This window comes from Mizuhopecten yessoensis, unplaced genomic scaffold (assembly GCF_002113885.1).
Source record: "Mizuhopecten yessoensis strain PY_sf001 unplaced genomic scaffold, ASM211388v2 scaffold5913, whole genome shotgun sequence".
Taxonomy (NCBI): Eukaryota; Metazoa; Mollusca; class Bivalvia; order Pectinida; family Pectinidae; genus Mizuhopecten; species Mizuhopecten yessoensis.
In genome coordinates this window covers 959,954-974,162 of record NW_018406286.1, presented here as the reverse complement: position 1 = coordinate 974,162, position 14,209 = coordinate 959,954, and the positions used below count along the sequence as shown (strand labels likewise).

At 34.9% G+C, this 14,209-nt stretch overlaps 1 protein-coding gene across 3 annotated transcripts in view; it reads right to left on the bottom strand.

The window, feature by feature from the left end:
- Positions 1-14,209, bottom strand: part of LOC110451288 (phospholipid transfer protein C2CD2L-like) — a 115,119-nt gene that overhangs the window by 35,776 nt on the left and 65,134 nt on the right. For all 3 annotated transcript variants that reach the window (XM_021499216.1, XM_021499217.1, XM_021499218.1), the window contains exons 5-9: positions 9,624-9,848; positions 8,054-8,183; positions 6,575-6,683; positions 5,333-5,397; positions 4,352-4,482 (exon numbers count right to left, since the gene is read on the bottom strand). In XM_021499216.1, the coding sequence (XP_021354891.1) occupies positions 4,352-4,482; positions 5,333-5,397; positions 6,575-6,683; positions 8,054-8,183; positions 9,624-9,848 (660 nt within the window). The remainder of the gene's footprint in view (positions 1-4,351; positions 4,483-5,332; positions 5,398-6,574; positions 6,684-8,053; positions 8,184-9,623; positions 9,849-14,209) is intronic.

Here is a 14,209-nt window from a genome sequence, read left to right as displayed (position 1 = left end):
CAGTGACCTTGACCTTAGAAACTTTGAAAATCTTATTGCACATTTAGGTATGATAGTGTAGGACAATGTCCAATTCTATTTTTAGTAACAGTGACCTTGACCTTAGAAACTTTGAAATTCTTATTGCACATTAAGGTATGATAGTGTAGGACAATATCCAATTCTATTTTTAGTAACACTGATCTTGACCTTAGAAACTTTGAAATTACTATTGCACATTTAAGTATCACAGTGTACGACAATGTCCAAATCTATTTTTAGTAACACTGACCTTGATCTTAGAAAATTTGAAATTCCTATTGCACATTTAGGTATGATCGAGTAGGACAATGTCCAATTCTACTTTTAGTAACAGTGACCTTGACCTTAGAAACTTTATGAAATTCCTATTACACATTTAGGTATCACAGTGTAGGACAATGTCCAATTCTATTTTTAGTAACACTAGCCTTGAAACTTTGAAATTCCTATTCCACATTTAGGTATGACAGTGTACGACAATGCCCAATTCTATTTTTAGTAACACTGACCTTGACCTTAGAAATTTTGAAATTCCTATTGCACATTTAGGCATCGCAGTGTATGACAATGTCATAGTTTGGATTCCGAGATACTCTCAGGAAACGAAAGTACGGGCGGACAGAGGGACACAGTGATTACTATAGGGCACCTGTCCGCGTCTCTGGTGATAATTAAGAGGCCTTAATTAGACTGACATTAGAGAGGAGTGAATTTCAGAACACAACATACACAAACAACAGCGGCTAGTACATGTACATGGTGATGTTAACAAAATCCTTCAGTGTTCCACTCTGACCAGCTCAGAAAATTACTGTTCAGCTACAATAAAAAATCATTGAAATACTGTTTCGGAAATTAAATAGTACCTCCATTTCACCGAAGTAGTGCATTTTTTTTTAACTAAATGGGGTTTTACTGGATTGTATAGCTATCACAGAGATTTTCTATTTTATTGTCACATAGACAGATTCAAAATTACTTTTAAAGTAGTATCAACATAATTTGTAGGGTTATCAATTGATTAGTCTGTGCGCATCTAAAATGTCTACAGCAACGCTGTCGGAGGGATAGGCTAGCATCAAACTTAACTGGAGGTGACTTTATCATGGAAATTCAAAAATTAAAATAAAAGTTTAAACAAAATGGCTTCCATTGCAATTTCACTATTAAAAAAAAAAATAATAAAAAAATTGTAAAAAATGAAAATGAAAAATAATCCAATAGCATCAGAGAAATGAGCATCTAAGCTGATCACATGACAGCCAACATCCAATGAAAATGTCCAATGCAGTGGTGAGCTATTAATAGCATCTAATCTAATGACAAAAACCAACCAACATTTAATGGGAATGTATTTGGATGCAAAAAATATTACTGATTGTCACATGTTATACTGACAACCAATCAAAATTTGGGATGCAAGTCACATGACTTGTTCTGACCAATCAAAATTTTGGATACAAATCATATGAAATGTTTTGAAAATATCTTTGAAAACAAATAATGATTTGTTCCGTCCAATCAAAACTTTGATTGTAGATCATGTGACTTAAAATGCTGCTCAAATGGGGTATAGGATGCAAATATTATGACTGGTGACCAATAGAATTGCTGGATGCAACTCACCTCCAAGAGAAAGTTTGATGAGTTGTAGAAGTTGACTGAGAATGTGAAATGATCGCTAAATGGAGCTACACTGAGCTTAGATGAAGAATGAGAAAAATCTAACACTATGTCAAACACACTGAAATTCACTCCTATCCAAAAACCAGCAGGGAACAAGGGGTCAGGGGTCAGCTGAGCTGGGTCAGAGGTCAGAAGTCAGTAGGATTCCGTCATACAGCGGAACTGAAATCAGGAGAATACGAAAACATCTGGTTAATTTTTCTGGCATCACACACGGACAGATAGACACAGACGTATTTACACACAGAGATATCACACACACAGATGTTTACACACAAGAATTTGTAATCTAACAACACATATTATTAAATATTACAGCGAACTGTTGCTCTCAAATATATGTATATATTAACTCATGATTTTCCCCCATAACATTTTGCTTTAGTTAACTTTTCTTATATAGTACAACAAAATGTTTAGATTAAATCCTTTTTACGAAGCATTTACCACAAAAATCTGCAAAAGTTAAAGCTTTTGATGTCTAAACATTTCCACAACATAAAATATTTTAGATAACTTTGTTATTCAAAATATATATTTTTCAAGTAACTTTAAGTTTATTTTTTTTGTTATACATGAAATCGCTCTACGCTATTACAATTAACACAGATGAACCTAATCGTTGACTATCTATTGCGAAAATGACATTCACATAAATAAATCAAAGCGTCCTCACACAATCAAACACCAACCGAGTCACTCAAACAATTTCTACCTCAAAGACGTAAAACAGGAACACTCTCAAAAACAAAGGTCAACAATTCACCTTTGAACTGTAATACATATCATTACAGGTCATCATTTGACAGGAAGGTCGATTATTGACCTTGACCTACAAATGTACATCAGTCCGTACATAATGTTTCAATCACCATGGCAACCAGAGGCACTACACAAAAAGCTTCAAGCAATAGATGTGTCTGCTCAGTTTCACCTGTATTTTCTTATTGATAGGCACACACAGGAAGCAAAATTGGATTCAAACAAAAAAAAATCTCAGATTTCAATTCAAACAGTGAGTAATTCTGACACCAGGACAAGGAGTCTAGAAGACAGTGTGGGAATGGAACACAGTTAGGGATGGTTAGAGCAGTTTGATTAACTTTTCTGGAACTTTTCTAGAACGTTTCTACAAAAGAATGTCAAGCCTACAGCATATTATATCCTAAAACTGTTAATTTACAGGGGCCTAAACTACCGCCTAATTCATAAAAAACAAACAGTGACATCTTTAAAACAAAGGACATATTTTCACATCTGTTGCTATGGAGATGCTTATTTTATTAACTCATTAACCCCTAAAGACACATTTGAATTCTTCCAATTCAAAGGTTGGAATAGTTCATTATGAAATTTCAGGGGTGAATGAGTTAAAAAAACTCTTCCTTAAGTGCATTTTCAAGAAGTAATAAATCTTACAAAATTTGAAAACTATATACTTAATAGACTCTGTAACAAAGGAAGTATGTAAGTTTTTCTCTATCAACATTTTTTTTATTTTTTTTTAGTTCAAATGTTTTAAATATCAGAAGTTTCTATTTGTCATTGTACAATGTCTATTAAACTTGTTAACTCATCATTCACCCCTGAAATTTCATAATGAACTCTTCCAACCTTTGAATTGGAAGAGTTCAAATTTGTTTTCAGGGTTGAATGAGTTAATAAGTTTATCTATCCAGGGTTATTTCAGATGCATACTGACTATTCAGGTAACTATGTCACTGTTCTGATCCTAACAGATATCTAGCAGTATTATACCAGCAGCTTATTGATGGTCCAATTTCAGGCTGAATTTCAGAAAAAAAGATCCCAAGATGCATGTTTAAAAATCTTAAAATCTTAGTTCTGAAGCAGTCATAAAGCTCCAGGCCTCACTCCCAAAAAAGTCCTTAAGATCTAGGCCTCATTCAATATTCCTAAATTAGTCCAAAAGCTCGGTCTCATTCCCAAAATGTATGTAAAGATCCAGGCTTCCTTCCCAAATTAACCCTGAAAATACTGCATATTCATTTACCTGGAATATCACGGTCAGTGTCTCATTTGCAAATTAACATATTATTCAGCTTGAATGAGACTTTTTGAAGAAATGTTATATTATATTACGGATTATTTTCTTACCTTTAACATAACGGCTACAAACATTTATTAGTTTTAACTAACTACAGCAGGCTAGTAAGCTAATGGAAGTAAACTAATGGACAATGATGACGAGAAACCTATTTTAGGAGGATGGTGTCAATTTTGAATTAAACCAGAAAACACAAACAAAAAATTTAAGGAGGACTGTATCAGCAAGCAATTGTTTCAATTTTTTTCATTTTTTTATTCAAAACTAAGTTTTTTCTTCCATAAAAAGTTTTTTTTTTCTCGAGACCTTAATGTAGTTTTTTTCACACCTGTGCAAGCAAAAAATTATTTTCTAGACTCGATATTTTTTTTAAACAAGGCTTGTTTAATGGGGAGCAAACAATATGGTCTGATTTTCAACAGGAGGTTTATTTTTTTCTCATCTGAGCAAGCAAATAATTACTTTCAGAAGACCATGGTATTTTTAAACAAGGTTTGTTGAATGGGAAGCAAACAATTTGGTCTGATTTTTAACAGGAGTGTTTTAATTGGAGCATGCTGAGAGGGCGTCGCCTACCTCCACTGTTAGGGAGCCGGTGACCATATCCCCTCTCATGTCAGAACTGCCCTGGAGCGGGATGATCTGACGACTGCTGGGCGTCCTCTTGAGATCTTCAAAGTACACATACGCCTCGCCCAGGAAGTTTTCTGTCGTAACACAAACAGGGGAAATAACTCTAGTTATTGCATACAGCTCTATATCTGTGGTAGTGTCGACTCCACACTCTTTACAACGAGGCAAACACTTAAATTTAACACAACAATAAACATTTCTAGTCTTGAAACATTGTATCACTTAGAATTTTTTTTAAAAGTATAATTGCCAAGGTTTCCCCTTTACACATGCGCAGGAGACTCCCCTTTTTCTCCCCTTGAAGAAAGAAAAAATATCCCTCTGATGAATATCTTCTCCTTCTTAATGAATATTTTTCCCCCTTGTATTTCTGAGTTTTAAAATAATTCTCATTTTAGTGTTTAAACACTTGACCCATTACAACATTGAATCTACCAACAATCCTTGATCAGCACCCTCTCCCCCCCCCCCCCCCCCCCCCCTCCCCCTTCCCCCTATACATTTCTGCTCTAGATGTCCCAACCCTTCACCATAATTTATCAATTTTCTCCAAAAAAAGGTTTGAATAATTGCTATTTTTTCTTTTACTTTTGAAGGGTCTGCAATCAGTGTAAATTGCTAAGTTTCCATTAACAAGGTTAAAAATAGTACACAGTATATATGAACCCTTAACTCATAATTACCCACATAAGAAATCTCCCTGAAGAAACCGATCAAAGACAGATATCTTGTTATTGACATTCTGGAGTTGATTGCATAGAGTTTAACGTCCTATCAACAGCTAATTAGGTCACGAAAGGATGTACATTCTGGGTGATGACACTTATAATAGTATACTGAGCTATAAGGTTGTATATTAATTTGAAATGAGATTTCTAGTTTAACCAGATAAGTAATCAATATCTGTTATAAACAGACCCCTACCCCCTGCTGGTCTCCGGCTGTCTTTGACTTCAAACCTCAACTCCTTGGTGTTGTTGGTCACATCACTGCAATGAGAAAAATAAAAGACTGCTTTATGTTCGGGCGTCATAGAAATGTGCTATTTACTTATATTTACTCAATGAAGCTAACTTTTTTCAAAAAAATTGTCAAACACAGCTCACTTATTTGTTCTGTAAAATCATAAATGTTTGTGGGACGTTAAATTTAGTTTATTTCGTGGATAACAAAAATCCACGAAAATTAAATCCCCACGAAAACATAAATTTGGTATGATATAGATAGGGAAATCAGAAATCATCGAAATATAATATCCTTAAAATCAGTCTAGTATATGAAACCACGAAATTTTAAACCCACTAAAAATAAATGATTCTACAGTACTGCATACTGTGAAATTTTCGCCGTGTCATACTTTCGCCCTTTGACAGAATAATCAATATTCGCCAAGTGTTAATTTCCCCCTTCACAGTCAATCACGATCGTGATTATTATGTTGTTTACTAACGATGATAAATTTGACTTCATTGCTGCAGGCGAAAAAGGCGAAAAAAATTAAACTGTTGCGAAACTCTCCCAGTGTTTAGTACACAGGTAAAATAGCTACGTCCATCTTCCGTATGTTAATCATCTGTTTAACATCCGTAATTTTCATCCCTATTACGGTTGTATAGTACCACCCATGTAAAACGTATGAAAATTGCTACATCCGTTTTACAGACGTATTTTTCATCTGTATTACGATGTATAATAATACCACGCATGTAAAACGGACGTACCTATTTTACCTGTGTATTTGCAATACATTGGAGGCTTTTGGGACAGCCCAGGGTCTTTAAGAACAGGTAGCAAACCAAAATGACTGGTTCAGTTCCCCTTTTGGCCTGTTGAATTCACCTTTCCTTATGTAACTCATGTGTAATTTTACAAAAGTTGGCGGGTTCAAAATGCTATTTGGTCTGTTCAAATAGAAGTTACTGCTACACGATTATTAACCAATGGAAAGTGTCGTTACATAGCCCACATGCTAGAATTTAACCAATTCATTCCTAAAATCACATTTGAACCTTACCATATCAAAGACTGGACAAGTCCAGTTAAAAACTGTAGGGGTGAATGAGTTAATACCAAGAACTCTTATGAGAGTTTTCATCCATTTTTCACTCTCGAAGACGTGGATGTGAAGTTTGATGAACCTAATAGATAATGATAATGACAACTTACAAGAGAAACTGTTCGTCCCAGAAAGGGTTCACAGTGCTTTTCACAACACTGGTGGCCTGGGTTTGCGATGGTTTGTCCAGGATAACGACACAGGTGGGGTCAATGGAGCCTGCAAGGGGAGACAAATCTTGTTAATAAAACAGAACGTGTTAAAATGATCAGGTTTTTTGACAATTAATTAACAAGAATTGTTTAGTACATAGAAAACAGTGTGTGAGTTACAACTATTAGTGGCAGAATCAACAATTTAATAAAAGGCCCTAATAATGTATATATTACCCGAATTAATTAATTATATAGTAAGGCCCTGACCATGCATAAATAAACATAAAAAAATTAACATTAGGACCTGACTAAAGCAGTATTCATGAAGCCATTCTCATGCTTAAGCATGGATTCTGTGCTTAAACTAACTTTCTTGTAACTCGCTTAAATCATGTCAAACATTCAAAAAGTCAAATGTAAACATTGAAAACAGTATTCTGCTTAATATTTTTTCAAATTCGTTCTGCCATCATTGACAAAAAAAAAATATTTTTAATAATTTAGAATCGGAACAAGAAAGTAAGCTTGATCATATAATCGATGCTTGAGCATGAAAAGGGTTTCATGAATACAGGCCTAGAAGGAGAATCAAACTCCCGATCTCCAATCTCTAGAAGGACACTCTAATGGCTATAAGCTACAGGGCCCACTTGTATAAAACATCTCAAAGTTAAGGAAAATCTCTAGCAATGTAATGTCTATGGGAAATCTTAGACTTGAGGAAATCTCAAGAGTTGAGATCCTGTTTTATACAAGTGGGCCCAGGCATCTGAACCAGTCCAATTCTGCTTGATCCCTCCCTCCCTCCTTTGAGGATTTATATTTAAGTTTTCTACCCCGGAGACAAGTGAGACACTACACCACCTTCCATTGTCATTGTGTAATATAAACATTACAAAGTTTCCACAGAATCTGAACATATTTGACAAAGTTATTGTGTAGACACCGTCACCAAATCACAGTATGCTAATTAATTATGCACAGATTTTGCTCAAATTCAAACTATAAGCTTTGTAGTCTTTGCATGATGTACATGCATTCCAAGGCTATCAAAATCAAAGGATATTTAAGCAAAATATTTTGCGAAAACAAAGTATGAACAGATGGATGCATGAACAGACGCTTCCCAATACTTTAATACATGAACATCCCGTCAAATGTTTAGGCGGAGTATAAACACTCAATCCTGTTCGAATTACCATTTCAAATTAAAATACAGCCCTGTCCTCTACACATGCCAAAAATAACATCAGGACAAGAAAATGTATATATATTTTTTTTTTTTTTTTAAGGTGAATTTCATTTCTATTGCATAATTGAGGAATACTTGAACACACAAAATAATAAATATTGGAACGGGATCGTGTTAAAGTGAAAATCAAGCCAAGATTGGGCGTATATAATCGGAATTAATTATAAGCCAGGGTTACTTACCAACATTACGACCGCCGAGCGCACTAGCCTTGATGACCTTGACTAGGAGGCGCTTTTCACCAGGAGAGGGATGTGGGGGTCGCGGGGCTGTTGACTTCATGGGAGCGGACGCCAGGCTGGGAGCGTGAAACTGGTAAACACACAAATGTAAACTTAAAGCAAACCAAACTACACAATAAAACAGAAACTTCCCTGACTTCAGGTGTCCCCGACCTAAACAATATCTTCTTGAAAAAAAATCACCTGTGAAGCACGATTTCAAATGGTTTGACAATAAAATAAAGCTGCTTTAAAATTCTGACACAAGGCCAAATAAAAAAAGGATAAGAAAAATATTGTGTTTCCGCTTACCTTGCCTGCCCTAAAGTTTTTATTGGCATCTAGTGATATGCACTGTTAATTTAGTCAGAACTCCTGCTCTATATATAAGCATAGAAAAATTATTTTCCAAAATTAAAAAAAAAAAAAGATGCCTACCTACCTTTAAGACTACCTACCCTATTTTTTCTGAGGATTATAATGGAAACACAAATAATTTCTTTCCGGCCTTAGAGTCATATTAAGAATTTAAAGGGAAACAAACATTTACTTAAATATCAGCCTTAAAAAAAGTAGTAAAGCAAGATATTCATTTATGGCACTTCCATTAACAGTGTACACTAGACTGACCTTGACCTCCACCTTCTTAAGGTAAAAGGTACCAGAAGGTCAAACCCTATTATAACCATTGTCACTATTGGGAAACATCAGTTTTAATCTTATCAAAAGGATAGTCCATAAAAATCATATGTTGTCATGCATTTTACTGAATTATAGTTGTGTGAAATTTGAATGTTTTAAAATATTATTATTATTTTTTTTTTTTAAATGCAGATGTCAAACTTGTGACCTTAACATCTCAAACCCTACACTTTACCAATTATGGAAGCACAGCAGGAAATAGAGTGTCCAATTGATGGGCTTCAAAGCATATGAAAAGCTAATTTTAAATTATTAAATTTTATATTTTTTTAGTGACTATATGATATGCATCATTGACGGAAGTTTCAATATGAAAATAAAAACTATAGATTATTTATAGTAATATTACAGTGTATGTTTATATTATATACTGGTTACTGAAACATGTAAGGGTACATTCAATGCAAAAATAATCAATAAGATTTGTATATTGTACAATTGATCTTATTAATGTTTCCTTTGAATCATCTAAATGTCATCAACATTTTCTACTTTGCAGCCATATGTATATTTCATCATTATTGCTTTAAGGGAGGGAGAAGGCGAACTTTAAGTTTCATAACTTGTGTCTTATCCTTTTTGGGGTTTTTGCAAATAAAATATGTTTAAATCAAATGAAAAGCAGGGAACGTTACTCTAAGCCTGAAATAATTCCTTTTATTCCCCAATAGTCAATATAATTTACAATTAGTCATTTTTGAGTGTGGAACAGTTCCTCGTGGCTTCCCTCTACCTCAGGATTATAGTTTTGACTGCATGTTCCCCAAATAGTCATGAAACAATTGTACATTGTTTGTTTTATCTTTTATATAGAAGGGGGAATACTTACAGCACTCTGTTGCATTTCCTTCACTTCGATTGGCTCGAAAACAGCCTCAGTCCTGGGGGAGAGATTCCCGGGGGAGAGGGGGGGATCCCCCATGGTCCGGGGGCTCAGGTTCCCGTACGACCCTCCCAACATCAGCTGGGAGATGTTGAAGTTTGAGGAGGTCAAACAAATGGCATTCCTGACCACTGTCTCTACCACTCCCACGTCTACCAAGTCATTGGGGTCCTGCAAAATCAAACGTTCTTACATTAAAACAAGACATATCAACAGCAGAGTTTTCATATACGTTGTTAAAAGTTAGAAATAGCTATGTACCTATTGTTTGGTTTGTTTGGTGTGTTTTTACATCAAACTAACGACTTTGGTCACTTAAGGACGTGCCAGGTTTTGGTGGTGGAGGAAAGCCGGAGTACCTGAAGAAAACCACCGACCTGCAACCAGTACCTGGCGACTGCCCCACATGGACCATAAAACCCACGACCTATAGTGGTTGAGGGCTAGAGATTGTAGAAGGTCAGAAGCCTTAACCACTCAGCCGCTTTGGCCCCCCTGTGCACCTATTCCGTCTTTTGGTATTGCAGAGTTATCTGCTCTTGTGAGCAGGTATTGATTGTTACGTCATTAGTTTGTGTGAGAAAATAACGTCGTTTTCTCAAAAAAAGTATGACGTTACTCTCACAAACACATGACGTAATAATCAATACCTGCTCACAAGAGCAGATAACTCTGCAATAACAAAAGACGAAATAACATTATCGGCAATTAAAACTACTGATTATTCAAGGGGAGGTAAGACATAATTCATATAAGATTCATTAGAATTTCGGATATATGTTTTAATATCTCAAATACCGAGTGGAATGCCATGTAAGTGCTTGATACTGTAGTTTTGAATGATGTCATGCAAGGGGAAAGTTTAGATATGCTACATATATAAATAATTGAATTTTGAGCCTGTCACATCCTGAAATGTAACGTACGTTAAAAAAATTGTGCAAACACAATTTAGCGCTGTTTCTGTAGATAATTTATGGAAGTTTGAGCGCTTATTTCAATTGGTATCCGTCACATATCGATCACAGAGAAAACAGCAGCAGAAGAGAGATTCTTAAAAAAATATTTTGACAAGAGTGAAGTGGAATTTTACAATGTTATATTCCATGGCTGATCAATATTTGCTATGTTTTGATCCCTGTCCCACAGCAGGCAAAACAGTGAAGAATTCCACTGCAGTTTTTTGCATACATACATGAACAGTTACCTCCCCTTATTTTGCTTTGGACATAACTATGGTGAGTCAACAGGCCAGGAAATTGTTTGGTTTGTTTGTGTTTTACGTCCTATTAACAGCTCGGGTCATTTAAGGAAGTGCTAGGTTTTGGTTGCTGAGAGAAGCTGGAGTTCCTGGGGAAAAACCACCCACCTACGGCCAGTATCTAGCGACTGTACCACGTCGGCCTCGAACCTGCAACCCAGTGGTGGAGGGCTTGAAGTGGTAGCAGAATGTCAGATGCCTTAACCACTTGGCCACCGCATCCCCAGGAAATAGTACTGTTGATCATGTAGCTTAGTTGGTTTAATACTTTCACCCCTACGTAACTTTAGTAGACTCTACCATACATTTATCTGGATGAGTCCATTGAAGTTCACAGTGGTTAAAGGGATAAAGTGATATCTGTAATTGGTGATCGGAGGTCCTGGGTTCGAACCACAAGTTGGCTCCATCCCATTTTTCTTTCTGAGAACACTGATACCAATTTCATTTTTTAATTCTTTTTTATTTTTTATTTTGAAATATTCTGCAAGACATGGTTTCTTTTCAGAAATATTTTTTTACTGTGTCATGCAATAAAAAAAATCTAATTCGCTAGTTGCATTTTTTCAGCAGTGGCATGGGGAAGCTTAAACAAGAGGCCCAAGAGGGCCTGTATCGCTCACCTGAATATTTAAGCAGTCATAGCAAAATATTCTCATTAAATATTATATTGCACTAAAAATATTTCCCTCGCAAACTTTGTTGGCTCCATCTGTTAAAACTACCAGCAAAATGTTATTATAAGATTCTATGCTTTTTGATTCTTCTTCAGAAGTTGCTTGACAAATTTTTCCCTGTGACCTTGTAAGTAGGTCAATGTTATTTTCCTTTTCCGATTGGTTAGCTCTATTCCTTAAGCTACTATATTATATATTATAATTGTATGCCTTTTAATTCTTCAGTTTGAACTATTTGACATATTTGATTGCTGTGACCTTGAAAGTAAGTCAAGGTCATTTTTCATTCACAAACTTTGTTGGGCACTAACCATGGAAGCTACAAGCCAAATATAAAGATTCTTTACCTTTCAGTTCTTCAGAAGAAGTCGTTTGAAGTGTTTGACACATTTGACCCCTGTGACCTTGAAAGTAGGTCAAGGTCATTTTCATTCTCAAATTCTTTTAAGCTCCATTCCAGGAAGCCATCAGCCAAATATGAAGATTCTATACCTTTTAGTTCTTCAGAAGAAGTCGTTTGAAGTTTTTGACATATTTGACCTCTGTGACCTTGAAAGTAGGTCAAGGTCATTTTCGTTCTCAAACTTTGAAGGGCTCCTTCCAACAAAGCTTTCAGCCAAATATCATGACTCTAGGCCTGACCGTTCTTTAAGTTGTTTAAAGGAAAAGTTGACAGACGAGGACGGACGGACGCCGCACCATGACATAAGCTCACTTGCCCTTCGGGCAGGTGAGCTAACAATGGTTAAACTGTAACAACTACTGTTACCATAGTGATAATAATTGATCATTTCATGCCTTCTGTTGTTGTTTCGAGACTACACTTGTAGGAATACATATCAATTTTTTCTCATGAATCATAATTCCAAGTATTTTCATTTAGAACTTTGTGTGTTTTCTCACTTAGCGAACAAATGTAGTTATACCATAAATATTCACGTGTATTGCACACTTTTTTAGGGGGAAATGAAAAAGCCAAAAAAAGGATTACACAATATAAACAGGAACATTCCAAAACCTGTCCCAGGTCGCGACCAAATATTCGTAAATTTTTCAGGAATTTTTGGAAATGTTTTGACATATACTCGCAGCAATAGATTGATAAATTTTGAATAATAACTCCTAAATTGTGTTGTCTATTTTACCATGTCAAAATTTTTTAAATTCAAATCATATTACACGAATCACGAATCAGGTAAATTGTGTAGCAGGTGAAAATTGTTGACTTAATGTTAACGGAAAGGCATATTACTTCCAATTGGCTTACATATCTCTTGTTTTTTCATTATTCTGGTATCAATGAAAAGTTCTAAAATTCATAGGATACTGTTTACTGGAACTCTTCATATTGTTACAAATAGTGAAAAATTGACAAAATATATTGGCAGGGAAAATATCTAATGTACAACTGGAGCCTGGGTCTTTTAACTCATTCACCCCTGAAGACACATTTGAATCCTTCCAATTCAAAGGTTGGAATAGCTCATTATGAAACTTCAGGGGTCAGTGAGTTAAAGTCATAGGAGTGTATTGATAAACGGAAATAGGAAGTACATCCCTAGTTGAAAATCCAATGTAGGGAGACAGTATCACAATTTCCACATATTCTAATGTTTAATATTAAACTGATGAATATTATATGTTTATTATTGACAGAAAACAGTGTGTTCTCTCAATATTAAAGTATTTAAAAGCAATCCAGGCATTAATTCAGTTGTTTTTAATCAATGAGTCACATGTGTCCATTTTTCTGTATTTCAGGAAACTGGCTACCTAGCTATTTCACTACTGTGAATTTTTCAAGAAAGATAACTCTTACATGCAATTACTATGTGTATATGGTTTTATTATAAAATGTCAATTTTTAATCGTTTATAGATAATTTATTTTACACAATTTCAGCATTTATTAAATTGATATACACTAATTCAAAACTAATATATGGCAGTAACATTTTTATTGACATTATTTTGGAAAAAATTGTGTCTTTAAATTTTTATTTTCAAACTACACTCCTTTTTACATAAATTTCCATTTAATATCCTTAAAATTCTGACAACCTATATTGTTTTTGTGGCAGAATATTTTCATTACTTCAAAGCAATATAACTACAAAATTTGAAGAAATTCTACTGACAAATGGTGACACAATCCTATTACCTTAACACATATCTCAATGACAAAGTCAGCCACATTTTAGTCCCTTTGGATTTAAATCCAGAATCATTGAGACAGTTTGAATCATAAAAGTTTGATAGACAGAAGGAATAAAAACAAGAGGCCCATGGGCCTTAACGGTCACCTGATATATTTATACATATCGAGAGTTGATTTCGTTTTTAACATGAACAGAAATATTATTCAAAGTGACAAAAAACAATAAAACCACCTTATTCAATATCAAGCATACAGATTTCAGACTAAAAAGGATTTGAAACTAGCACCTCTGATTCTAAACAAGGAAAATGAAGAAATTTTAGCACACTGACTCCCTTGAGCCCCACCCTACAGCCCTTGGGGGTAGGGCTGGCTCAAAATTTTCAAAGTATCAAACTGTCAACTCAAGGTTATAATTCCAATCAAGTTATTAACAT